The sequence below is a fragment of the Pleurodeles waltl genome, chromosome 9, assembly GCF_031143425.1.
Source record: "Pleurodeles waltl isolate 20211129_DDA chromosome 9, aPleWal1.hap1.20221129, whole genome shotgun sequence".
NCBI classification, from domain to species: Eukaryota; Metazoa; Chordata; class Amphibia; order Caudata; family Salamandridae; genus Pleurodeles; species Pleurodeles waltl.
In genome coordinates this window covers 1,005,343,261-1,005,368,260 of record NC_090448.1, presented here as the reverse complement: position 1 = coordinate 1,005,368,260, position 25,000 = coordinate 1,005,343,261, and the positions used below count along the sequence as shown (strand labels likewise).

General features: G+C 46.0%; 1 protein-coding gene across 1 annotated transcript in view; it reads left to right on the top strand.

Moving 5' to 3' along the window:
• Positions 1-25,000, top strand: part of BUB1B (BUB1 mitotic checkpoint serine/threonine kinase B) — a 248,690-nt gene that overhangs the window by 66,757 nt on the left and 156,933 nt on the right. Inside the window, exons 3-8 of the mRNA XM_069208601.1 lie at positions 9,765-9,824; positions 11,226-11,370; positions 14,141-14,337; positions 14,435-14,616; positions 15,088-15,287; positions 16,822-16,916. Coding sequence (XP_069064702.1) covers positions 9,765-9,824; positions 11,226-11,370; positions 14,141-14,337; positions 14,435-14,616; positions 15,088-15,287; positions 16,822-16,916 — 879 coding nt within the window. The remainder of the gene's footprint in view (positions 1-9,764; positions 9,825-11,225; positions 11,371-14,140; positions 14,338-14,434; positions 14,617-15,087; positions 15,288-16,821; positions 16,917-25,000) is intronic.

The following is a 25,000-nucleotide window of genomic DNA, read 5'->3' as shown; positions in this document are numbered from 1 at the left end:
TCCAAAGATCCTGCTCCAGCGACGCCTTCCAAAGGGACCAGCGACCTCGACATCCTCTGAGGACTGCCCCTACTTCGAAAAGACAAGAAACTCCCGAGGACAGCGGACCTGCTCCAAGAAAGGCTGCAACTTTGTTTCCAGCAGCCTTGAAAGAACCCTGCAAGCTCCCCGCAAGAAGCGTGAGACTTGCAACACTGCACCCGGCGACCCCGACTCGGCTGGTGGAGATCCAACACCTCAGGAGGGACCCCAGGACTACTCTGATACTGTGAGTACCAAAACCTGTCCCCCCTGAGCCCCCACAGCGCCGCCTGCAGAGGGAATCCCGAGGCTTCCCCTGACCGCGACTCTTTGAATCCAAAGTCCCGACACCTGGGAGAGACCCTGCACCCGCAGCCCCCAGGACCTGAAGGACCGGACTTTCACTGGAGAAGTGACCCCCAGGAGTCCCTCTCCCTTGCCCAAGTGGAGGTTTCCCCGAGGAACCCCCCCCTTGCCTGCCTGCAGCGCTGAAGAGATCCCGAGATCTCTCATAGACTAACATTGCGAACCCGACGCTTGTTTCTACACTGCACCCGGCCGCCCCCGCGCCGCTGAGGGTGAAATTTCTGTGTGGACTTGTGTCCCCCCCGGTGCCCTACAAAACCCCCCTGGTCTGCCCTCCGAAGACGCGGGTACTTACCTGCAAGCAGACCGGAACCGGGGCACCCCCTTCTCTCCATTCTAGCCTATGTGTTTTGGGCACCACTTTGAACTCTGCACCTGACCGGCCCTGAGCTGCTGGTGTGGTGACTTTGGGGTTGCTCTGAACCCCCAACGGTGGGCTACCTTGGACCAAGAACTGAACCCTGTAAGTGTCTTACTTACCTGGTAAAACTAACCAAAACTTACCTCCCCTAGGAACTGTGAAAATTGCACTGTGTCCACTTTTAAAACAGCTATTTGTCAATAACTTGAAAAGTATACATGCAATTTTTATGATTTAAAGTTCCTAAAGTACTTACCTGCAATACCTTTCAAATGAGATATTACATGTAGAATTTGAACCTGTGGTTCTTAAAATAAACTAAGAAAAGATATTTTTCTATATAAAAACCTATTGGCTGGATTTGTCTCTGAGTGTGTGTACCTCATTTATTGTCTATGTGTATGTACAACAAATGCTTAACACTACTCCTTGGATAAGCCTACTGCTCGACCACACTACCACAAAATAGAGCATTAGTATTATCTATTTTTACCACTATTTTACCTCTAAGGGGAACCCTTGGACTCTGTGCATGCTATTCCTTACTTTGAAATAGCACATACAGAGCCAACTTCCTACATTGGTGGATCAGCGGTGGGGTACAAGACTTTGCATTTGCTGGACTACTCAGCCAATACCTGATCACACGACAAATTCCAAAATTGTCATTAGAAATTGATTTTTGCAATTTGAAAAGTTTTCTAAATTCTTAAAAGACCTGCTAGGGCCTTGTGTTAGATCCTGTTTAGCATTTCTTTTAGAGTTTAAAAGTTTGTAAAAGTTTGAATTAGATTCTAGAACCAGTTGTAGATTCTTAAAAAGTATTCCAACTTTTAGAAGCAAAATGTCTAGCACAGATGTGACTGTGGTGGAACTCGACACCACACCTTACCTCCATCTTAAGATGAGGGAGCTAAGGTCACTCTGTAAAATAAAGAAAATAACAATGGGCCCCAAACCTACCAAAATACAGCTCCAGGAGCTTTTGGCAGAGTTTGAAAAGGCCAACCCCTCTGAGGGTGGCAACTCAGAGGAAGAGGATAGTGACTTGGAGGACAATTCCCCCCTACCAGTCCTATCTAGGGAGAACAGGGTCCCTCAAACCCTGACTCCAAAAATAATAGTCAGAGATGCTGGTTCCCTCACAGGAGAGACCAACACCTCTGAAATCACTGAGGATAGCCCCAGTGAAGAGGACATCCAGTTAGCCAGGATGGCCAAAAGATTGGCTTTGGAAAGACAGATCCTAGCCATAGAGAGGGAAAGACAAGAGATGGGCCTAGGACCCATCAATGGTGGCAGCAACATAAATAGGGTCAGAGATTCTCCTGACATGTTGAAAATCCCTAAAGGGATTGTAACTAAATATGAAGATGGTGATGACATCACCAAATGGTTCACAGCTTTTGAGAGGGCTTGTGTAACCAGAAAAGTGAACAGATCTCACTGGGGTGCTCTCCTTTGGGAAATGTTCACAGGAAAGTGTAGGGATAGACTCCTCACACTCTCTGGACAAGATGCAGAATCTTATGACCTCATGAAGGGTACCCTGATTGAGGGCTTTGGATTCTCCACTGAGGAGTACAGGATTAGGTTCAGGGGGGCTCAAAAATCCTCGAGCCAGACCTGGGTTGACTTTGTTGACTACTCAGTGAAAACACTAGATGGTTGGATTCAAGGCAGTGGTGTAAGTAATTATGATGGGCTGTACAATTTATTTGTGAAAGAACACCTGTTAAGTAATTGTTTCAATGATAAACTGCATCAGCATCTGGTAGACCTAGGACCAATTTCTCCCCAAGAATTGGGAAAGAAGGCGGACCATTGGGTCAAGACAAGGGTGTCCAAGACTTCAACAGGGGGTGACCAAAAGAAAGGGGTCACAAAGACTCCCCAGGGGAAGGGTGATGAGACAACCAAAACTAAAAATAGTAAAGAGTCTTCTACAGGCCCCCAAAAACCTGCACAGGAGGGTGGGCCCAGAGCCTCTTCACAAAACAATGGGTACAAGGGTAAAAACTTTGATCCCAAAAAGGCCTGGTGTCATAGCTGTAAACAGCATGGACACCAAACTGGAGACAAGGCCTGTCCCAAGAAAGGTTCCACTCCAAACTCCCATCCAGGTAACACTGGTATGGCTAGTCTCCAAGTGGGATCAACAGTGTGCCCAGAGCAAATCAGGGTCCACACTGAAGCTACTCTAGTTTCTGAGGGTGGGGTGGATTTAGCCACACTAGCTGTCTGGCCGCCTAACATGCAAAAATACAGACAGCAACTCTTAATTAATGGGACTAGAATAGAGGGCCTGAGGGATACAGGTGCCAGTGTCACCATGGTGACAGAGAAACTGGTTTCCCCTGGCCAATACCTGACTGGAAAAACTTACACAGTCACCAACGCTGACAATCAGAGAAAAGTACATCCCATGGCAATGGTTACTTTAGAATGGGGAGGGGTCAATGGCCTGAAACAGGTGGTGGTCTCCTCAAATATCCCAGTGGACTGTCTGCTTGGAAATGACCTGGAGTCCTCAGCATGGGCTGAGGTAGAACTAAAAACCCATGCAGCAATGCTGGGTATCCCTGAACTGGTGTGTGTGAAAACAAGAGCACAGTGCAAAGCACAGGGTGAAAAAGTAGAGCTGGAGTCTGGAAAAATGGCCCAGCCTACCAAGAGAACAGGAAAGTCAGTCGGGAAACCAACTGCAACACAGCAAAAGAAAGGGAACCTCTCTTCTCAGGAAGAAGTTCTGCCCTCTGAGGGAACTGAGCCTTTGGAGCTTGAACCTTACCAGGTTGAGCTCTTAGGCCCAGGGGGACCCTCAAGGGAGGAGCTGTGTAAGGGACAAGAAACCTGTCCCTCTCTTGAAGGCCTTAGGCAGCAAGCTGCTGAAGAGTCCAAAGGCAAGAAAAATGGAACGCATAGGGTCTATTGGGAAGATGGACTCCTGTACACTGAGGCCAGAGACCCCAAACCTGGTGCCACTAGGAGAGTGGTAGTGCCTCAGCTGTTCAGAGAGTTCATCCTAACATTGGCCCATGACATTCCCCTTGCTGGACATTTGGGACAAACCAAGACGTGGGAGAGGTTAGTCAACCACTTCTACTGGCCCAATATGTCCAACATGGTTAAGGAGTTTTGCCTCTCCTGCCCCACCTGTCAAGCCAGTGGTAAGACAGGTGGGCATCCAAAGGCCCCCCTCATTCCACTTCCAGTGGTGGGGGTTCCCTTTGAAAGAGTGGGTGTGGACATAGTTGGTCCACTAGAACCTCCCACAGCCTCAGGAAATATGTATATCCTGGTAGTAGTGGATCATGCTACCAGGTATCCTGAAGCTATTCCCCTTAGGTCGACTACTGCCCCTGCAGTAGCCAAGGCCCTCATTGGTATCTTTACCAGAGTGGGTTTCCCTAAGGAGGTGGTGTCTGACAGAGGTACCAACTTCATGTCAGCATACCTAAAGCACATGTGGAATGAGTGTGGAGTGACTTATAAATTCACTACACCATACCATCCACAAACTAATGGCTTGGTTGAGAGATTCAACAAGACATTAAAAGGCATGATCATGGGGCTCCCAGAAAAACTCAAAAGGAGATGGGATGTCCTCTTGCCATGTCTGCTTTTCGCTTACAGAGAGGTGCCACAGAAGGGAGTAGGATTCTCACCCTTTGAACTTCTGTTTGGTCATCCTGTAAGGGGACCACTTGCCCTTGTTAAAGAAGGCTGGGAGAGACCTCTCCATGAGCCTAAACAGGACATAGTGGACTATGTACTTGGCCTTCGCTCTAGAATGGCAGAGTACATGGAAAAGGCAACCAAAAACCTTGAGGCCAGCCAACAGCTCCAGAAGTTTTGGTATGACCAAAAGGCTGCACTGGTTGAGTTCCAACCAGGGCAGAAAGTCTGGGTTCTGGAGCCTGTGGCTCCCAGGGCACTCCAGGACAAATGGAGTGGCCCTTACCCAGTACTAGAAAGGAAGAGTCAGGTCACCTACCTGGTGGACCTGGGCACAAGCAGGAGCCCCAAGAGGGTGATCCATGTGAACCGCCTTAAGCTCTTCCATGACAGGGCTGATGTGAATCTGTTGATGGTAACAGATGAGGATCAGGAGGCAGAGAGTGAACCTCTCCCTGATCTTCTGTCATCAGACCCAAAAGATGGCACAGTAGATGGAGTGATCTACTCAGACACCCTCTCTGGCCAACAGCAAGCTGATTGTAGGAGAGTCCTACAACAGTTTCCTGAACTCTTCTCCTTAACCCCTGGTCAGACACACCTGTGTACCCATGATGGGGACACAGGAGACAGCATGCCTGTCAAGAACAAAATCTTTAGACAGTCTGACCATGTTAAGGAAAGCATCAAGGTGGAAGTCCACAAGATGCTGGAATTGGGAGTGATTGAGTGCTCTGACAGCCCCTGGGCTAGCCCAGTGGTCTTAGTCCCCAAACCTCACACCAAAGATGGAAAGAAAGAGATGAGGTTTTGTGTGGACTACAGAGGGCTCAATTCTGTCACTAAGACAGATGCTCATCCAATTCCAAGAGCTGATGAGCTCATAGACAAATTAGGTGCTGCCAAATTCCTAAGTACCTTTGACTTGACAGCAGGGTACTGGCAAATAAAAATGGCACCTGGAGCAAAAGAGAAAACAGCATTCTCCACACCTGATGGGCATTATCAGTTTACTGTTATGCCCTTTGGTTTAAAGAATGCCCCTGCCACCTTCCAAAGGTTGGTGAATCAAGTCCTTGCTGGCTTGGAGTCCTTTAGCACAGCTTATCTTGATGATATTGCTGTCTTTAGCTCCACCTGGCAGGATCACCTGGTCCACCTGGGGAAGGTTTTGAAGGCTCTGCAATCTGCAGGCCTCTCTATCAAGGCATCCAAATGCCAGATAGGGCAGGGAACTGTGGTTTACTTGGGACACCTTGTAGGTGGAGGCCAAGTTCAGCCACTCCAACCCAAGATCCAGACTATTCTGGACTGGGTAGCTCCAAAAACCCAGACTCAAGTCAGGGCATTCCTTGGCTTGACTGGGTATTACAGGAGGTTTGTGAAGGGATATGGATCCATTGTGACAGCCCTCACTGAACTCACCTCCAAGAAAATGCCCAAGAAAGTAAACTGGACTGTGGAATGCCAACAGGCCTTTGACACCCTGAAACAGGCAATGTGCTCAGCACCAGTTCTAAAAGCTCCAGATTATTCTAAGCAGTTCATTGTGCAGACTGATGCCTCTGAACATGGGATAGGGGCAGTTTTGTCCCAAACAAATGATGATGGCCTTGACCAGCCTGTTGCTTTCATTAGCAGGAGGTTACTCCCCAGGGAGCAGCGTTGGAGTGCCATTGAGAGGGAGGCCTTTGCTGTGGTTTGGTCCCTGAAGAAGCTGAGACCATACCTCTTTGGGACTCACTTCCTAGTTCAAACTGACCACAGACCTCTCAAATGGCTGATGCAAATGAAAGGTGAAAATCCTAAACTGTTGAGGTGGTCCATCTCCCTACAGGGAATGGACTTTATAGTGGAACACAGACCTGGGACTGCCCATGCCAATGCAGATGGCCTTTCCAGGTTCTTCCACTTAGAAAATGAAGACTCTCTTGGGAAAGGTTAGTCTCATCCTCTTTCGTTTGGGGGGGGGTTGTGTAAGGAAATGCCTCCTTGGCATGGTTGCCCCCTGACTTTTTGCCTTTGCTGATGCTATGTTTACAATTGAAAGTGTGCTGAGGCCTGCTAACCAGGCCCCAGCACCAGTGTTCTTTCCCTAACCTGTACTTTTGTATCCACAATTGGCAGACCCTGGCATCCAGATAAGTCCCTTGTAACTGGTACTTCTAGTACCAAGGGCCCTGATGCCAAGGAAGGTCTCTAAGGGCTGCAGCATGTCTTATGCCACCCTGGAGACCTCTCACTCAGCACAGACACACTGCTTGCCAGCTTGTGTGTGCTAGTGAGGACAAAACGAGTAAGTCGACATGGCACTCCCCTCAGGGTGCCATGCCAGCCTCTCACTGCCTATGCAGTATAGGTAAGACACCCCTCTAGCAGGCCTTACAGCCCTAAGGCAGGGTGCACTATACCATAGGTGAGGGTACCAGTGCATGAGCATGGTACCCCTACAGTGTCTAAACAAAACCTTAGACATTGTAAGTGCAGGGTAGCCATAAGAGTATATGGTCTGGGAGTTTGTCAAACACGAACTCCACAGCACCATAATGGCTACACTGAAAACTGGGAAGTTTGGTATCAAACTTCTCAGCACAATAAATGCACACTGATGCCAGTGTACATTTTATTGTAAAATACACCACAGAGGGCACCTTAGAGGTGCCCCCCTGAAACTTAACCGACTGTCTGTGTAGGCTGACTAGTTTTAGCAGCCTGCCACAAACCGAGACATGTTGCTGGCCCCATGGGGAGAGTGCCTTTGTCACTCTGAGGCCAGTAACAAAGCCTGCACTGGGTGGAGATGCTAACACCTCCCCCAGGCAGGAATTGTCACACCTGGCGGTGAGCCTCAAAGGCTCACCTCCTTTGTGCCAACCCAGCAGGACACTCCAGCTAGTGGAGTTGCCCGCCCCCTCCGGCCAGGCCCCACTTTTGGCGGCAAGGCCGGAGAAAATAATGAGAAAAACAAGGAGGAGTCACTGGCCAGTCAGGACAGCCCCTAAGGTGTCCTGAGCTGAGGTGACTCTAACTTTTAGAAATCCTCCATCTTGCAGATGGAGGATTCCCCCAATAGGGTTAGGATTGTGTCCCCCTCCCCTTGGGAGGAGGCACAAAGAGGGTGTACCCACCCTCAGGGCTAGTAGCCATTGGCTACTAACCCCCCAGACCTAAACACGCCCTTAAATTTAGTATTTAAGGGCTACCCTGAACCCTAGAAAATTAGATTCCTGCAACTACAAGAAGAAGGACTGCCTAGCTGAAAAACCCCTGCAGAGGAAGACCAGAAGACGACAACTGCCTTGGCTCCAGAAACTCACCGGCCTGTCTCCTGCCTTCCAAAGATCCTGCTCCAGCGACGCCTTCCAAAGGGACCAGCGACCTCGACATCCTCTGAGGACTGCCCCTACTTCGAAAAGACAAGAAACTCCCGAGGACAGCGGACCTGCTCCAAGAAAGGCTGCAACTTTGTTTCCAGCAGCCTTGAAAGAACCCTGCAAGCTCCCCGCAAGAAGCGTGAGACTTGCAACACTGCACCCGGCGACCCCGACTCGGCTGGTGGAGATCCAACACCTCAGGAGGGACCCCAGGACTACTCTGATACTGTGAGTACCAAAACCTGTCCCCCCTGAGCCCCCACAGCGCCGCCTGCAGAGGGAATCCCGAGGCTTCCCCTGACCGCGACTCTTTGAATCCAAAGTCCCGACACCTGGGAGAGACCCTGCACCCGCAGCCCCCAGGACCTGAAGGACCGGACTTTCACTGGAGAAGTGACCCCCAGGAGTCCCTCTCCCTTGCCCAAGTGGAGGTTTCCCCGAGGAACCCCCCCCTTGCCTGCCTGCAGCGCTGAAGAGATCCCGAGATCTCTCATAGACTAACATTGCGAACCCGACGCTTGTTTCTACACTGCACCCGGCCGCCCCCGCGCCGCTGAGGGTGAAATTTCTGTGTGGACTTGTGTCCCCCCCGGTGCCCTACAAAACCCCCCTGGTCTGCCCTCCGAAGACGCGGGTACTTACCTGCAAGCAGACCGGAACCGGGGCACCCCCTTCTCTCCATTCTAGCCTATGTGTTTTGGGCACCACTTTGAACTCTGCACCTGACCGGCCCTGAGCTGCTGGTGTGGTGACTTTGGGGTTGCTCTGAACCCCCAACGGTGGGCTACCTTGGACCAAGAACTGAACCCTGTAAGTGTCTTACTTACCTGGTAAAACTAACCAAAACTTACCTCCCCTAGGAACTGTGAAAATTGCACTGTGTCCACTTTTAAAACAGCTATTTGTCAATAACTTGAAAAGTATACATGCAATTTTTATGATTTAAAGTTCCTAAAGTACTTACCTGCAATACCTTTCAAATGAGATATTACATGTAGAATTTGAACCTGTGGTTCTTAAAATAAACTAAGAAAAGATATTTTTCTATATAAAAACCTATTGGCTGGATTTGTCTCTGAGTGTGTGTACCTCATTTATTGTCTATGTGTATGTACAACAAATGCTTAACACTACTCCTTGGATAAGCCTACTGCTCGACCACACTACCACAAAATAGAGCATTAGTATTATCTATTTTTACCACTATTTTACCTCTAAGGGGAACCCTTGGACTCTGTGCATGCTATTCCTTACTTTGAAATAGCACATACAGAGCCAACTTCCTACATATATATTATATAAAATGTTATAACAACACATTTTCTACTGTTCTGAAGCGTTTCCTAGCTCTGGGGCCACCGATTTTCAACACTGGCTAAAGCCACACTTTGCAAGGAACTCCTATTTTCATCAAGCCAACCTTTACTTTTGTGCTTCGAAAACTGACAGCAATCACCTTTTCCGAATATATTAATGCAGAAATATCCTTTTGCTATTGGGCACGACTCGTATTAGGGATGGAACTGCCTTTAAAAATCTAAGAGCAAGCAGATTCCGGGAAAGAAAGCGGATAGTACACTAATGGCATTTACTTGCACATTGTACTGCCTTCTACCACACTGGTGTGTTGCTCGTGTTGCTCTGCCCCACATGCCTCTTACCACTTCTTCGATGTTTCTGTTTTCTTTTGCGGCTCTTGTGGCCTGGGCCCTTGTCCACCCTCTTCCGCCCGCCTGGTGCTGTTAAACTGCCTGCTTTTACCAGCCTGGTGCAGTGTATTCCTGACCTCCTCCTTTCTCTTTTAACTAGGCTCTACACTCATCTCCACACTTCATTCACACTAGTCAATAAGCGCTTCATTGTTCTACCCAAGCCTGTTAGCAAAATAAAGATTGCACACTCACTGTTATTTTTGTTGAAATTGCGTTTGTCTCGTGATGAGTAATCAAACCGCCTTCTTGCAGGGCATTTGAACAGGAAATCCGTTCATACACTGGAGATGATCCACTGGATGTATGGGACAGGTCAGTGTTTTTTTTTTTATGTCTGTAATGATGCTCTAATCCTCATTGTAGTTGTTTTTTCTGTAAGAGTATTATGTTGTAACTTTTTGCTGTTAGTCGGTTTTCTAGCCCAGGCCATTTTGGGGAGGGGCGTTGGTCTTGTTTGGTTATGTCTGAACTTTATCAGTGCACCCGTGCCTGAATGTTCTGTCGTCACAGATGAGGGCAAAAGCAGTATTGACCTGAGAGTTTACCAGTGATCTTCGGTGCATTAGTCTTGCCGTCCATCCATCTTCTGGTAGTTCTCTTGATTTGATGGTTTCTGATATACTATTTTCCGAATAATTCCGTGGGGCCTGACCTTCCCGTACTCTTCCCAGAGGGTCAATGAGAAACATTAAGCACACGAGGGGTATTTGTAAAGTTATAAGATGCCTGTCTCTAGGGTGGGTTATAATCATACCTAAGGACTGAGAAGAGGACGACTATGGGTAATGGGTGCAGTGACAAATTCCATGGCTACTGGAATTATCCAGCGCTATAGTCCACTGCACGTTAATGCGCCACGTGCCTATTGGAGATGGTGGCATATACATCCATTTAAGAAGTTATTAAATAATTTGTTTTGTTTTTTTTGGGATTATTTGATATGTGTTTAGTCTGTTTGTTTCCAATGTGCCTTTTATAAGCCGTTATAAGTGCATTTTTACCCGAAAATCTTTTTCCTCTTGCCTCTTTCTGTGAGCATTTAATATGCCCTTTCAATGGCTTGTTGAATTATGCTTGTTTTTTTCAGTCAGTTGTAAGCTTCTGTGGTGCTACAATAGTGTCAGCTGCAGTGATAAACTGAGCTTGGAGAAGGCTAGCCCTGACCGCCCTTTCAACGCTCAGGAAACACTTTTGTCCACATTAGGGCCCCGTTAAAACTTCTCATGACTTGCGATGTGAAACGACCGTACCTGGAATTTCCAAGCGCTGCGAAGTGCAGTAAAATCCAGGTGTGGTATCACCAACCCTCTATCGATTAGCTTCACAGAAATGGAGAATGGGGGACCTTGTTGTTTCAGCTAACGTCCCATCGATTCGGCCTGTAAAATCCACTGCTACCCAAACCGAGGTTTCCTTGAATGTGATAAGGACGGCCTAAGTGTCGTAGCCTCGAAAAAGCCAACTCGTTTCCAAACTGGACTTTACGCAGCGTGAACCCCGTCTTCTGTTACCAGTGCGCTTTACATTTTGGTCTTCTGTGTCAAGATGCTTTGTGAGTTGTGGAGGCTCTGAAGTGCTAAGAGCACCCCGAGTTACTCCCCGGCGGGCCCCCAGTGAACGTCTAGCGGTGCTTTAGTGCGTCACGGTCTCTTGTTTTAAATACGTTTATTGCTTCAACCCGTTGCATCTCTCGCTTTGTTTCCGATCGAGTAGGTACGTGAGATGGGCCGAGCAGGCCTTCCCGCACGGGGGCAAGGAGAGCATCCTCCCCGCTTTGGTGGAGAGAGCCGTCAAGGTGTTCCACGAGGAGAAGAAATATTTCCAAGACTTGCGTTACCTCAACTTTTGGCTCAAGTTTGTAAGTATTTTATGTTGTTTTGGATGTGTTTGCTCAAATCGTTTTTTGGATTGTTTTTCGGGATCAGGATTGTAGGTGGGAAAGCAGCAGACTGAATGTGCACACTTCTCACTGCACGCAAGGTGATATACAAGTGATTCAAGACTGCCTTCCAAAGCGTGCAGTATTACTCTCTGCAGTTTTCGGTTTATTAAAATACAGCTAAATACGTAATCATTTTATATAACAAAAAGCAAACCTGTCTGTATTCCATTGTTTGCTAAGCTGAAGTTGACATTACTCACAGATCAGCCCCCTTGCTCTTAGAACCTCTAGCCCCTTCCTCTGCAGCTGGCGTTCCCTTTGCTCCCTGCCCGCTCACTTGCCCCTACCTCTGCAGCTGGCGTTCCCTTTGCTCCCTGCCTGCTCACTTGCCCCTTCCTCTGCAGCTGGCGTTCCCTTTGCTCCCTGCCCGCTCACTTGCCCCTTCCTCTGCAGCTGGCGTTCCCTTTGCTCCCTGCCCGCACACTTGCCCCTTCCTCTGCAGCTGGCATTCCCCTTGCTTCCTGCCCCCACACTTGCCCCTTCCTCTGCAGCTGCCAGTTCCTTTGTTCCCTGCCCGCACACTTGCCCCTTCCTCTGCAGCTGGCGTTCCCCTTTCTCCCTGCCCCCACACTTGCCCCTTCCTCTGCAGCTGGCATTCCCCTTGCTTCCTGCCCCCACACTTGCCCCTTCCTCTGCAGCTGGCATTCCCTTTGCTCCCTGCCCTCACACTTGCCCCTTGCTCCCTGCCCGCACACTTGCCCTTTCCTCTGCAGCTGGCAGTTCCTTTGTTGCCTGCCCGCTCACTTGCCCTTTCCTCTGCAGCTGGCAGTTCCTTTGTTGCCTGCCCGCTCACTTGCCCCTTCTTCTGGAGCTGACATTCCCTTTGCTCCCTGCCCGCACACTAGCGTTTGCTCTGCAGCTGGCGTTCTCTTTGCTTCCTGTCCACGGGCTTGCCCAGTCTCGCTCCCTTACTGCGCTTTGAGGCCAAGGAGGGCAGTTCATCCCTGGGGCTATGTGCCTTTCACATCTCGTGGCTGGCAGATCAGTGCGATATCACGCCACCTGCCCATTTTCTCCAATCTTTGACCCGGAGTGGGGTAATAGAGGGGCGTGTGCTAGTGGTAGGGTGCAGTCATTAGGCTTGTGAGGATTGCTATGGGCCGGAAGTGACTCCTCTGCACTCCAAGGTGTGTGGGACAAAGTGATAAGGACCTAAACTCGATCATTAACATTAAACAGGTTAACTCCATCCTCTTGATGAAGAGCCAAAGGACTGAGTATAACAGGACTCCAATCAGTCTGTTCCCTTCAGACCATAAGTTCTCCGGACCTAAGACCTGACATCATAGCTACCTAAACCCAACCCCCTTTGCCTTGAAGATGCTTTGTATCCACATGCACAGCAGAAGTCAGTAAAAGGACTTGCTCACATCAGAGACACGCTTCATGACTTTCGCCTTTCTGCTTCTCTAATGCTTCTCCGAGATTAGCACAACTGTTAAACTTCAGTCTAAAAACAAAAGGCAAAACCCCTGAGTTCTTAAACCACAGGCCGATTTCAAATTTATATTTCATTCCCGGGTTCAAAGAATACGTTGCAACTCCACTAATTTATTATTTGCAGCAATTTATTGAGCATTAGAAGTGCAGGCTCTGGTCATCCGTGCGGCACAGAAGCCGATCTACGAGAATTAGTAATGATCCTTGATGGCCAACATCTGCTTTCATTCTGGTGAGAGGGCCCCATTTCATACCCACACTGACACTGACTCCACAAACTCATACACATAATACATATCTATATCCACTCTCCGGAGAGCACAGCGGGGCCTCATCGCTACTTGCGTTTTCATGATGGCGAGTCCTTTCCATGGACTATCTTCTGTAACTTGTACCTTGATACGTAGTCATTTGAGGATAGAGAATCTGATAGCCTGGTGCTGGAAAGGCAAGGTGTTCAAGCAGACCTGCACTGACCTCTCTGATCCTCCCCTCTGTCCATCTTCCCACCTAACCCTCCCTCCCATGGTCTCCCACCCTCTCTGATCCCCTAGTGGCGGCTTCCCAGGTATCTGCGTTAAAATCTAGAAGCCTTTTCCTCATTCGTGTTAACTCATCACAATGTAATAAATAATCCTTTACATTGGAGAATTATTACCAAATCCAAAAAATAGTAGTGAGAGATAATAGTACCGTAGTCCAACTTTATCTGTTTTGTTCCCTATATTTTTGACCTATAAACGGGAGTCCCAGAGACCGTACAACACCCTCTCCTGAAAATGAAGCGGGCAAGGCCTCGAGTGACATTGGTCTACCGCGCTAACAAATTGATTAGCGAATTGTTAAACTTTCCAGCCATGGTGCCTGCTTTCACTCATGGCATTTGTGTGCCTTCTACTTGCAGATGATGTGACCCACCTCCTGCTCCCCACACCTAAAGCATTTTACTCCACTAAAGGCAATGAGCCACTGACCGAGCGGGTTTTCCACCCCTTGTGGTCGAGCGCTTAGTATTAATGCCGTTTTCCCCTCCTTCATGCTAGATGTGTACATTTAAGTAAAATAGCTTCCTCCTTTTGTTAGTCTTGCCATGAACAATTCAGTACAATCTGTAGTTTCTGAAAACGAATTTGAAACTTGTGCAGGGCAAAAAGTAAAAACCACCTTGTTCTTGCGCATGAAGTGCATCTATCTTTAACTGGTACCAACACCATGCGGATCTTGTTTTACTCTGGGTTTATTTCAGGCAAACGCGTGTTCAGAACCATTGGACCTGTATAGTTATCTGCACAGTCAAGAGATTGGGACCACACATGCTGAGCTTTACATCACCTGGGCAGAGGTATACGAGGCTCGAGGCAACCACAAGAAAGCAGATTCCATCTTTCAAGAAGGATTGCAGCGTAAAGCAGAGCCAGTGGAAAAACTACAGTGTCGCCAAAGGTAAAGCCTCCACTCCAGAAGATGATCATTCTTTTGTTCATCAGGAGTTGCCCTTTCCTTGCCAGTGTGAAAGTAATAATGTTTCTCTTCGTCCTAGAGAGTTTCAAGCTCGGTTGTCTCGCCAAGTGCTTCAGGGTATGAATGAAGGAGACCCAGACGTTGAAGATTCTGGTCTCTTGGGTGCATCTGAACCCCAGAGGAGCTCCCTGGCTGATTTGAAGTGTAGAGGCAAGAAGAAAGCAAGAGCCCCTGTCACTCGTGTTGGTGAATTTGTCAAGCGTAAGTACAGAACTCGTGTGTCCATCTTTCTTCAGTGTCTGTGTATGTGAGGTGTGCAGCCTAGTGAGACCAAGGAATGCATGCACATTTCTCCTTCTCTTCGGTGCCACCAATATGTAGCTTTTATACACTTGTCATTTACAACTTTAGCTGCTGATCTAAACATTTACTTTGAAATTGAGTTATGAAGATGCAGCACATCTTCAGTGACCACACCATTTAAGTATCTTTGGGTTCTGCTTGTCTTAAGTTACAGACCCCTAGATGAATAGATTTATATTTGTGATACTCTGATTGCCCTGTGACCACACCAAACCAGGCCTCTCGGCTTCTGTGCAGAAACGTAGATTTTGTTAGAAAATAGTAGCTTGAACTGAGTTAACTTTCAATTTTTTCAAAATCTGAACATTTCTAAAATTAGTTGATGTGGTGGTATTAACTTTCTAACATTTAATGTTTTTCTCTTTTTAGCTGCAAGGCAGGTATTTGGCATCCAGTTTCCTGCCCCGCAGCAGGTTCAAGCTGGTCCACGTTTTCAAGTGTTCCAAGAAAATGAAGAAAAGACTCATGGAGCTGAACTCCAAGAACTGACACCACAGCAATGGGTGGCACCGCCACCTGCACGGGCCAAAGAAAATGAACTTGGAGCAAGGCCGTGGAATTCTGGAAGGGTAAGCAAATGCTAGGAGGCCAACAAGACCACTAAGATGGTGTTGGTATGTATGTATAGCCTGATTGTAGCCCACAAAACTAGCAGAAGGGTGCTCTATTTTGTCAAAGATAGTCAATGGGTGAATAGAGACTTAGCTGGGTCCTAGGAGCAGAAGTAGACTGTTAGTACGCCGTTCTATAGTTTCTTTAAAGAAGCATGTCTTTACCTATTTCCAGAGTTGGGGGGTGGGATCCTGGAAGGTACAGAGAGTTTGTTCCAAATGCTGTCTGTTTTTCTGGAAAAACTTTGCTATTTACCTCTGTTCATCTCTCTCTGGTCTTCTCCCCCATTGACTCCAGCTCCCATTTTTTCCCTCTTCCCAACCTTTTGGCCACCTTGTTCTCTTATCCCAGACTTTTGCTCTTCTCACTGTACCCTTCCCTCTTCGTGCCACAATTTGGCCTTATCACCTTTTCTTCCCACCCACCTAACTGGCTTTCTTGTCATTTTAGCTGTTTTTTTGTTTTTATTATATCCTTGCTCCTCTTTTCTGTTTTTAACTTTTTTTATCACTTTATCCCTTTTGCCCTTTTCTGACCCCCCTTCCCCATTTTACCCTTTTTCACCCCGTCATCTTAATTTAATGCATTCCCCCATCTTATTTGACCACCCCAACTTCCCACCTCCCTTTTGGCATTCTCCCACTAACGGCAGGTTCCTGCCTCATTTGCCCCCAACCCCCACAAGTATCTTCTTGTCATCCCCGTTTGCCTTTTGCCACTCATCTCAATCATTTCACCTTCTCTCTCCTTTTGCCTTTCTTACACTGTTTTGGCTTTCTCTTCCTCCTCCCACTTGACTCTGTACCTCAACTGTTAGGCCAAATAAGTGCATGGAGGCAACACTGTTACCCCCCCCCCCCCCCCCCAAAAAAAAACACTCCTATTTAGCCTATTACACCCCTTCACTGCCCCTCTTGGCCGGCTCTACTACCCTATTCCTCTCCCCAAGTTTTCCCTGATCTTCCTTTTCTTCACCAGGCCCCAATTTGTTTAGGCTTCAGCTCTCCCAAACTTCAAAGCCCATCCATTCTCTTAAACATGCGGGTCTTTTTTAGCTTGAGCGTGCAAGCGCTCTGGCCTGTTGTAATCTATCTGTGGGATTTTAATCACGCCCATCTCTATCACTCGTTCATGGGCTTGCCTTTCTAAAACCCTTTGTTATTGGTAAATGCTTTGTTTGTCCCGCCTTGGGGCAGTTTTGAAACCACCTTGGCAATCGAACATGTTACAAGATAATTGCATGTTTGCGTATACGCTTGACTGCGAATTAACTTTGTTTTCCTTTTCCTTTTGTGGGTCTCCTTCGTGCTCATAGCGGCTGTAGGGCGTTGAGTCGGCTTGCTTATGTCAACTGATTCACTTTTAATTTCCAATTTACGTGGCAAGAAAAGAATGTAGACCACAAATAGCTCTAACTCGAGCAAACACAAGATTCATTACATTGCAAATGCTTTTTTTTTTTTTTTTTAATGTTCCACATTTCTCTTGTAGACGCCTCGCAGCACTCAGGCCTCGGCCCCTGACATACCACATCCCTTGCCCAGCTTCACCCCTTTCGTCGAGGAATCTGCTCAACAACAATTTATGTAAGTAAAACATTTTTTGTGTCAACAGTGGCATGCTTTGCTATCTGAGAAGTCTTTGGGATTTCACTCGATTCATGAATGACGTTTCTGGGTCGCTGTTCTGCAGTAGCTTCTGTTGCAGTATCTATTTTGACCAGTTTGCTGAACGCAGACTAACTCGGTCAGATATTCTATTTTCCACATTATTGCTCCTCTAAGGATCATATATTGTAGACTCTCTCTACAGATGGAGATGTTCCTGGAATTCTTTTCAATGTAATTATAATTTCTGGCCAGCTTCATGTAATTAAAGAAAGTGTTAAAAAAGAAATAGAAAGATTTTGGGGCAGCTTTCTTCATCAGTTGGTCTGTTCAGTTGTCATTCACATTTTACTTCTGCCTGGTGAGGTGAGTCAGCCTACATCAAGCATTAGCTTCCTTGCACTGTGAGTGATTCCATTTTGCCCGCTCACATGTTCATATCTGTATTAAAAGAAGTACACTTCAGTGCTAGGGATGGTGGGCCAAAACCTAATGTCAGCGCTTTCTTTTTCCTTCCTTTCTTTTTTTTTCCTTTTCTCATCATCCCGGTGTGTTTAAGTACGTCTTCAGGGTTTGGGTCAGCGGAGCTGCCGGTTGCCGCTTCCTTTACGGGCTCCTCTTTACTGGGCTGCGTCACTTGCCCAGTAGTTGGGCAGTGGCGGACCATGGCTGTGGATCGGGTAGCCTGCTTGTGTCCTGCTCCCGAGATTGGACGCCTGTGCTCGATCTGTTAATTGTGAGAGCCTCGCTACTGGGAGTGCTGAGAAGAGAAGATGGCAGCAGCCCGTCCTGGACAGGCTGCACCATATACAGAGGAGACCTAGATGAGTAGGAGCGGAAATACAGAGTGCTGGGTTGCACCAGCGCCTCCAGGTAGCCCTGGGCTTGAGAGTAAATGTGGCGTGGAAAGGACCCAGGAGCACAAGTCCGCTTAGAGGGCTGAGAGAGGAACACCTACTTTTGTCAGCAGTCTCTCCTGCATGATAATGCCCCAAAGAACTGATGAGCAGTTTGAGTAGTGATGGATCTTGTTACCACATTTCTTTTGTAATCTGTCCTTTCCCAGTGAACTTTACACACACACTAGATGTAAAGAATCCTGATGTTTTATCTAGATCGTACAAAAGAATTGAGAAAATCAGTTCAGCTTCTGTTAACTATGATCCACTTGGAACAGTATACATCCAAACAATCCAACTCCAGGTAGGGTAGTCTCTTGTATTTTGTTTCGTTACTAACTAGCCAACAAACCTTTACCCAGCAAATCCAGAGCTTTCTCAACAAGAGAAAAAGCAACGATTACTGCTTGGAAAAGGAATGTCCCCATGTCTGACGTTTGTGAGGCAGCTACATGGAGTTCCATCTGCACTTTCACCAAACACTACTGTCCAGACTGTTGCTGTAGAAATGTTTTTTTTGTTTTTTGATTTGGATAAGCTCCCTCGATGCCGTTTGAGCATAGAGACAATCTTTTCTCTTGGAGATAAAGTTGCAACTCTATTCTACATTCATGACTATCAATGAAGATCCTACAATGCAGAAGGGAAAGTTACTTTCATGTAATCCTCGTTCTATACCATAGGAATCTCCATGGATGCCATCAACAACCCTCCCTCCTCCTCATTCTCTGTTTTCCAACAGTGAGGAGTTCTACCTTCAATAATACAATAACATAAGCTCCTCCAGAAAGAATTGAAGCAGTGAGGCAACTGCCAGTACAAGGTATACTAGGATGTGAATGCTGCTGGCTTTTTAAAGGGACAATGAATATTGTGTGCAGCTTCACTTTAAATTTTATCTAGCTACTTTTTAACTTTGCTTTTCACCATAGGTCTCCTCTCTTCACAAGTTTGAGGAATTAGTGCGGCAATGCAGTTTGTAGCCTGAGTGGTGCATGCATTGCATGTATGAGTGAACCAGAGTAACGGAGGCCTGTGGACTCCATTGTAAGCCCCGGCCTTGTCCATGTGCACAAGATGCAGGTGATGCTGTTTTCCCACACAGTTGAAGTACTTTGCTGACATTTCCTGACGTTGGAGCTTTAGACTGGGTTCCCTTTAGAAATTTGATTGGTTCCTTTTGGCTGCGAGGGACTGATTAGTTTTCCTGGGCACTGCTGTTTAATAAATGGTGGTGGTAGTAAAGGTTGGGGCTGCAATCTGTTTAGAGTGTGAACAGTCCTTTAGGTGAGGGAAGCCTATTGTCCCTGTTCTGATCACTGTTCAGTGTGACTGATGATAGCCAGGTGCAGAAAGCTCACACCTTTTTTGCCTCTGTAATATATGATCCAGAGTGTAGACAACACTGGTGTCAGGTGCATCACTGTTCACAGAGGCAGGCCCCGCCTGCAGAATAGCCTGGCAAGGATACATAAAAGACCCACCCCAAAATGGTTCCGAAAATACAGAGAATCCACAGCCTTGTGTAAAAGTGGGAGCTGCTGATCCAATTGAGGTTTCAGTACCAAAGTGTGCTGTGACACCAGAGCTTGTGTCTGTCTGAACACTTGTTTCCCGGAAGTAATGGAGTATCATCTGGAGCCTGACCTGGAAGGAAGCCTGAAGCACCTTGACACTAACCTGCATGCTAAGAAAGGGAAGGAGTGTATCAACCCTGCAGGCAAGCTGATTGGCTAGTGAAAGCCAGGAGCTGCTGACCCCCAGAGCTCAGAAAAACCCCTTCCCTGAGACACTTAAGTAATTGGAGCGCAGAACAGTCTCCCGCAACAATTATCCTGCACTGTAGCACTGTCCTGAAGTTGTGCCCAAGTCACTTGCACTGCAGCACCTTTCTGAAATTGTGCTCGAGTCGAATGCGCTGCTGCGATCTGAAATGATGCTTTTGTGGCCTGCACTGTGACGGCAGCTGAGGCTGTGCCTGCGGGGTCTGTGCCACTGCAATCATGAAGCTGTACCCAAGATGACCATGCCACAGCAAAGGTCTGAAGTTCTGCTCAAAGAGACTGTGCCACTCCGACAGCCTGTAGTGTGCCAGAGTGGACTGGGCCTGGCCCATGACCTGAACCGGGGTAATCTTACCTGCAGCTAAGTGCCTCTTACTGTCCCATGAGTTCTGAGCTCATGGCTACCACTCAAGTCGACTGAAGCCCAGCAGTAGCCTTCCAGCCAACCTGTTACTTACGATGCTGCTGGAGTCTGCACTGACTTCAGGTGGCAGCTTTGCTGTTACTCCCAGTGTACTTGACCTGAGTGCCAGAGTACTTGCAGCCGGTGCATCTACCAGAAGAGGAAGGGGAAAGCAAAGGTTGCGCTGAAGAGTTCCTGCTGTTAGAGTTGATTTATTTTGATTTAATAAAATGTGTATCTAATATTATCATCACTTCAGAACTATACTTTCCTGTGCTTGGCTCAACTAGGCCCGAATTAGGCTAATTGCCACATTGAATTCAAAAGCAGCAATGTGGTGAGTTTTCATTTCTCCGCGTGGAACTAAAATGTACACTAGGTAAAGCTCTGTATTGAAATGCTGGTCTACAATAACTACGTAGGAATCCTTTTGCAACACTGTATGTAGGCCACTTATTTGTGAGACTTGTCATTGGTTTGTATAACTAGACTTGTACTGCTACATCCAATGATATTAGACCGGATAGAGCGCATTAATTTTAATTTAGCGGATGGTGCCAATAGGTGACATTTTCTAATTCTATATTGTAATTTGTTTAGTTTTGCTCTAATTATGCTGACTGCAATTTCCATCAACCTCGGTTGGGGCTTTTCCTATATAAAAATGGTACATTTTGGAGGTGGGTCAGTCTGGTTTTCTCAGACTCAAGAGACTGAACCCTTGTCGGTTTGTCTCATACTTTGAATATTTTTGCCTTAACTTCATGACCATCTCTTGCTGCATATAATTGAGCATCATGCTAATTGCCTTTATTTACTTACTATGCATTTGGACTAATTGTTTGCCATCTCTTTTATAACCCTTCATGGTTTACATTTTAACATTGACTATTGAAGATTCATTTTCTTGAAATACTATTTATTACATTTGTGTTGGAGTGCCATAAAGGGACATGTTGGTTCAAACATTCTTGAGGTTTAACACCATTGCTGTATAGGTGCTTCTTCTTTAATATCTGATAAGATAGTGTAAATAGTTTTGGTGGAGAATGTGGGCACTTCAAAAATGGGCACCCTTAAAACCCTTTAGGTGCTCCAAAAACTTTAGCGTCCCAAACCTGGATTCTGTTTGCTCTTGGTTCCAGTGGTTGCTACGTTTTATTACTTGCACTATTCCAGTGTTCTTGGGTTGTTCCTTAGCAAAGGAGAGTGAGTATCAATAGGACTGGATGTATTGTGGTGGATTTTGGACTTGTAGTTTGAGTGTGTTCGTTATGAATTACACTGTGTGGCTTTGGTGTTGCATTCTTGATTTGTGGGTCTTTAGGTGGCTTAGTTACTGAGTTTCAATGATTTTGTCATTTGTGAGCTGGGTTTAAGGATTTTGTTTATTGTGTCTATTTGGATATTAACGTGGTAGGAATTATGTTATTACATTTTTGTGGTTATTTATCAGGTTTGGCATACAGTTGATTCAAAATCCAACATTACAAAATATTTATCATTGTGGAACTTTTCTGCAGTGTGGAGGGGTGTAATTGTGAGGCACCGAACACTCACACAATTGGGAAGTGTTCCTTAGTGTTACGACGGGACTAGTTGGGAATGCATTCTAAATTAGGTTGGTGATTATTTATTTGTGCACAAAAATACACACCCTGCTCAGGGTGGGTTGCTACTGGTTGGAAACTTACTTAGTGGGGTTGATAGTACCAAAAGGTGGTATTCCCTCTTTCAGTTAGATTGATTGTTCCCTTCCTTTCCTTACTTGGGTAAATTTAGGTAAAGTCCACAAGAGTTTTGTTTGTGTATTTTTGTTTGCTCTCTGAAAACATTTTATGGTGAGCCACGTTGCAATTGGTTGATTCTCAAAAAGCCCTGCTGTGGTTGGTAAGACTTCACAGTGAGTTGTGCTGTCATTGGTCCTTTGCTGTGGTAGGTTGTGCTGTCATTGGTTTAATATAACTGTGTATTTTTTGTGTGAGTTTGAAATCAAAATGGGTTCTACATAGAAAAAAAACATTCTGCTCCTGTAATGGAAGGAGGGAAAATTCCACTAGAAGATTCGCATGTCTGTGAAATGGTGAATTCGGGTCTTATTACGTGCATGTGATTAACAGAGTAATCTGATTACTTCTGATGACAAGAACATGCAGTTTCCTTTTGAGGGTACCTTTATTGTGAGAAAGCTTGACTATTGAGACGGAGATGCTGGAGAAAAAGGTCACAGCCTAGACCTGTACAGTTTGAGGTATTGAATGAATGGGACCCTGTTGCGAGTTAAAGGCAATGAAATAAAAAATTAGAAGACAGGCTAAAAATCCTGTGATCGATTGGTTTTAATTGAGATGGGTTTGTGCAGAAAAGGGCATGGAGAGAGAATGTGAATGGTGAGTGTGGTTGTGTTTCCTGCAATAATATTACGGACAAAACGAAAAAAAAAACAGATTATGAAACTGTGGAAATGAAAACAGAAAAGCAAAAATAATAGAAACAATTTGGGTGAGGAGGATACATTTCTCTGACTTATTAGATATGACTTCCACACAAGGACCACTTCGGAAATCAAGACTCCTATTTTGGGGCATCCTAGTGTGACTGGCACAGGTATACGTACACTGCCAGAAACCCCAACAGCACCTGAGAACGAAGTAACACGGTTGAGTGGGGTTGATGCGGCTACTGACATCACTGTGCCTACTGTACTCATTCCTGGCACAGGTTACTGTTGCAACTGCCATTGTAGTGCATCCAGAAGAACAAGCAAGGAAAGAGATAATTCTGGAATTTTGTTTTGAGGGACTGTTGCTCTAGAGATTAATTGTCTATAGTGTGAATGTATTGAAATACATGAGTAAGGAAGCAGCTAATCGTGTTTGTGATGTGTTTGAGGAGTTGACAGAAGTGTATGGTATTGATCTGTCAAAGTTATAGAATGGATATGACTGCAGATGAGATTAATTAGATGCGTTTACTGTCCCTATGGTCACACATTAGAGCATAAGTGAGATGTATTAAAGAATGAACGAATTTAAAGAAATTCAGAGAAAATTGGAGGCCAAAACACAAAAGGATGGCAAAGATACTCGTGCAAAGGAGTGTGAAAAACCAATGGTTGTGACTACGTTTCCTTTGCACAAGTTGCATAGAGGTGGTGATATGCATGTTCCTAAGCAGAGGTCCGATCTCCCTGCGTTTACCACAAATTTTCAGAAGGTTAAGTAAGAACCAGAAAAGTGGTATACGGGAGTGGACAGATTAGTGACAGTCTCAAAGGTTTTGTGTTGATTTGTAATCACAATTTCAAGTAATGTATTCCAAAGATTGGTGAACGGAGTGTAAGGCAGTGGTAAATTGGCAAACAGAGGAGCCTCCAAGGGTGCTTCCTCATTATACTCCAACTGTTCTTGTTGTGGATAAGTACGTACAAAGAGTTGAATTGGTAAAAGTTCATGAGAACTACCCAAGAGTCAAAGGAGTCAGTGTATGAATATTATGAGAGGCTTACGCAGATTTACAGAAGGTTCAGTGAAGTTTTTTTATTTGTATCTGGACCTTAGTTCTCATCTTCAGCAAATGGATTTGAGATCCTAGTTTTGTTGGGCCATCATATTGAAAAAGGGCCAAGGAAAGGGTCTAAAGGACGTATTTCTGCAATCCTGAGAATGAAGCCCCCTAAGCACACACAGAAGTGAGAATGTTCCCTGGAATAGTTGGCTACTGTAGACGGCTGATTCCAAACTTCCTTCATTTTTTAAAAACTTTTTTTATTGAGGTTTTTACACAACAGTTCTTACATGGAAATGAGCTTCAGCCAACAGAAGAAAAGCTATGGTATACAGTAGTTGTAGACTGGCTTGCTTTTAAGTCAATAGTCAGATGAACCGATAAGTAGTGAAAAAGAATTGCACCACCAGGTTATGTGTCTTAGGAAGGCTCGCTGAGCCCCCCCACAACCCTCCGGTAACTGTAGTTGGTGAGGGCTACTCTTCTTATAACCGCCCCACAGCAGGTCACCCAGTAAGTGGACTAGATCTCAGAAAACCGGACAACCTGGAAAAACATGGTTGTTAGGAAAATAATAAAAGACTGGGTAGAAATATTGTTTTCCAGTGCCATTCGATGACAAATGCATGAGTGCCTTTCTCAAACTCCGATGAACTCTGTAGTGCACCTGCTTTAGGAATGCCAAATTATGAAAAATATTTTTTGCATATTGTCGAGAGAGATGGGTGTGCCTTCTTGACTTGTTCAAGAATATGGTGAAAGGAAAACACAGTTGGCTTATTTTTCTCTGCCACACAAGATCAAGTTGCAGCCACACTTGCTGGATGTATAATTTTGGGTGCAGCAATTTGTGCATTTATAGCAAAATGAAGGAATTATGATGGGTTGCACACTTATTGTGCTAGTCCCTCATTCAGTTGAGGTTTTGCTAACTTATTTCCAAACTCAGCATTTGACAAATAGTAGTCTTACTAAATATGAGCAAATCATTTTGGTTGCTTGACAGTGTTTCATTCAGAAGATGCAGTACCCTAAATTTCGCTTCTTTTGACCATTACAAGCAGAGACTAGTAAAATGAGGAAATTGATGAAGATCGTGATCAGCATTGTACTGATGTAACAGAATTGTGCACCAAGCCAAGACCTGCAATACACGTTGTTCCCTTGAACAGGATAATCAGATTATATTTCTGGATGGTTCTTTGAGAGACCATTGTGGTGCATTGATATCAAATATTATGAAAGCAGGAACTCCTATTTTTTATTTTTGGGGTGGGGGGGCGGAGGGGAATATATTTTATTATTTTGTAAACAAAAAGACATGCACACCATGCTCAAATAGACCCCACAACACCTTAATCTGATCTGCACCCATCCCCAAACTCCCCAGATGGCAGCAATCCTCTGCCTGCACTCAAAATTCAGGGTCCATGGATTGGTCCTTCTCATCCAGGTCAGTATCCTGTTCGG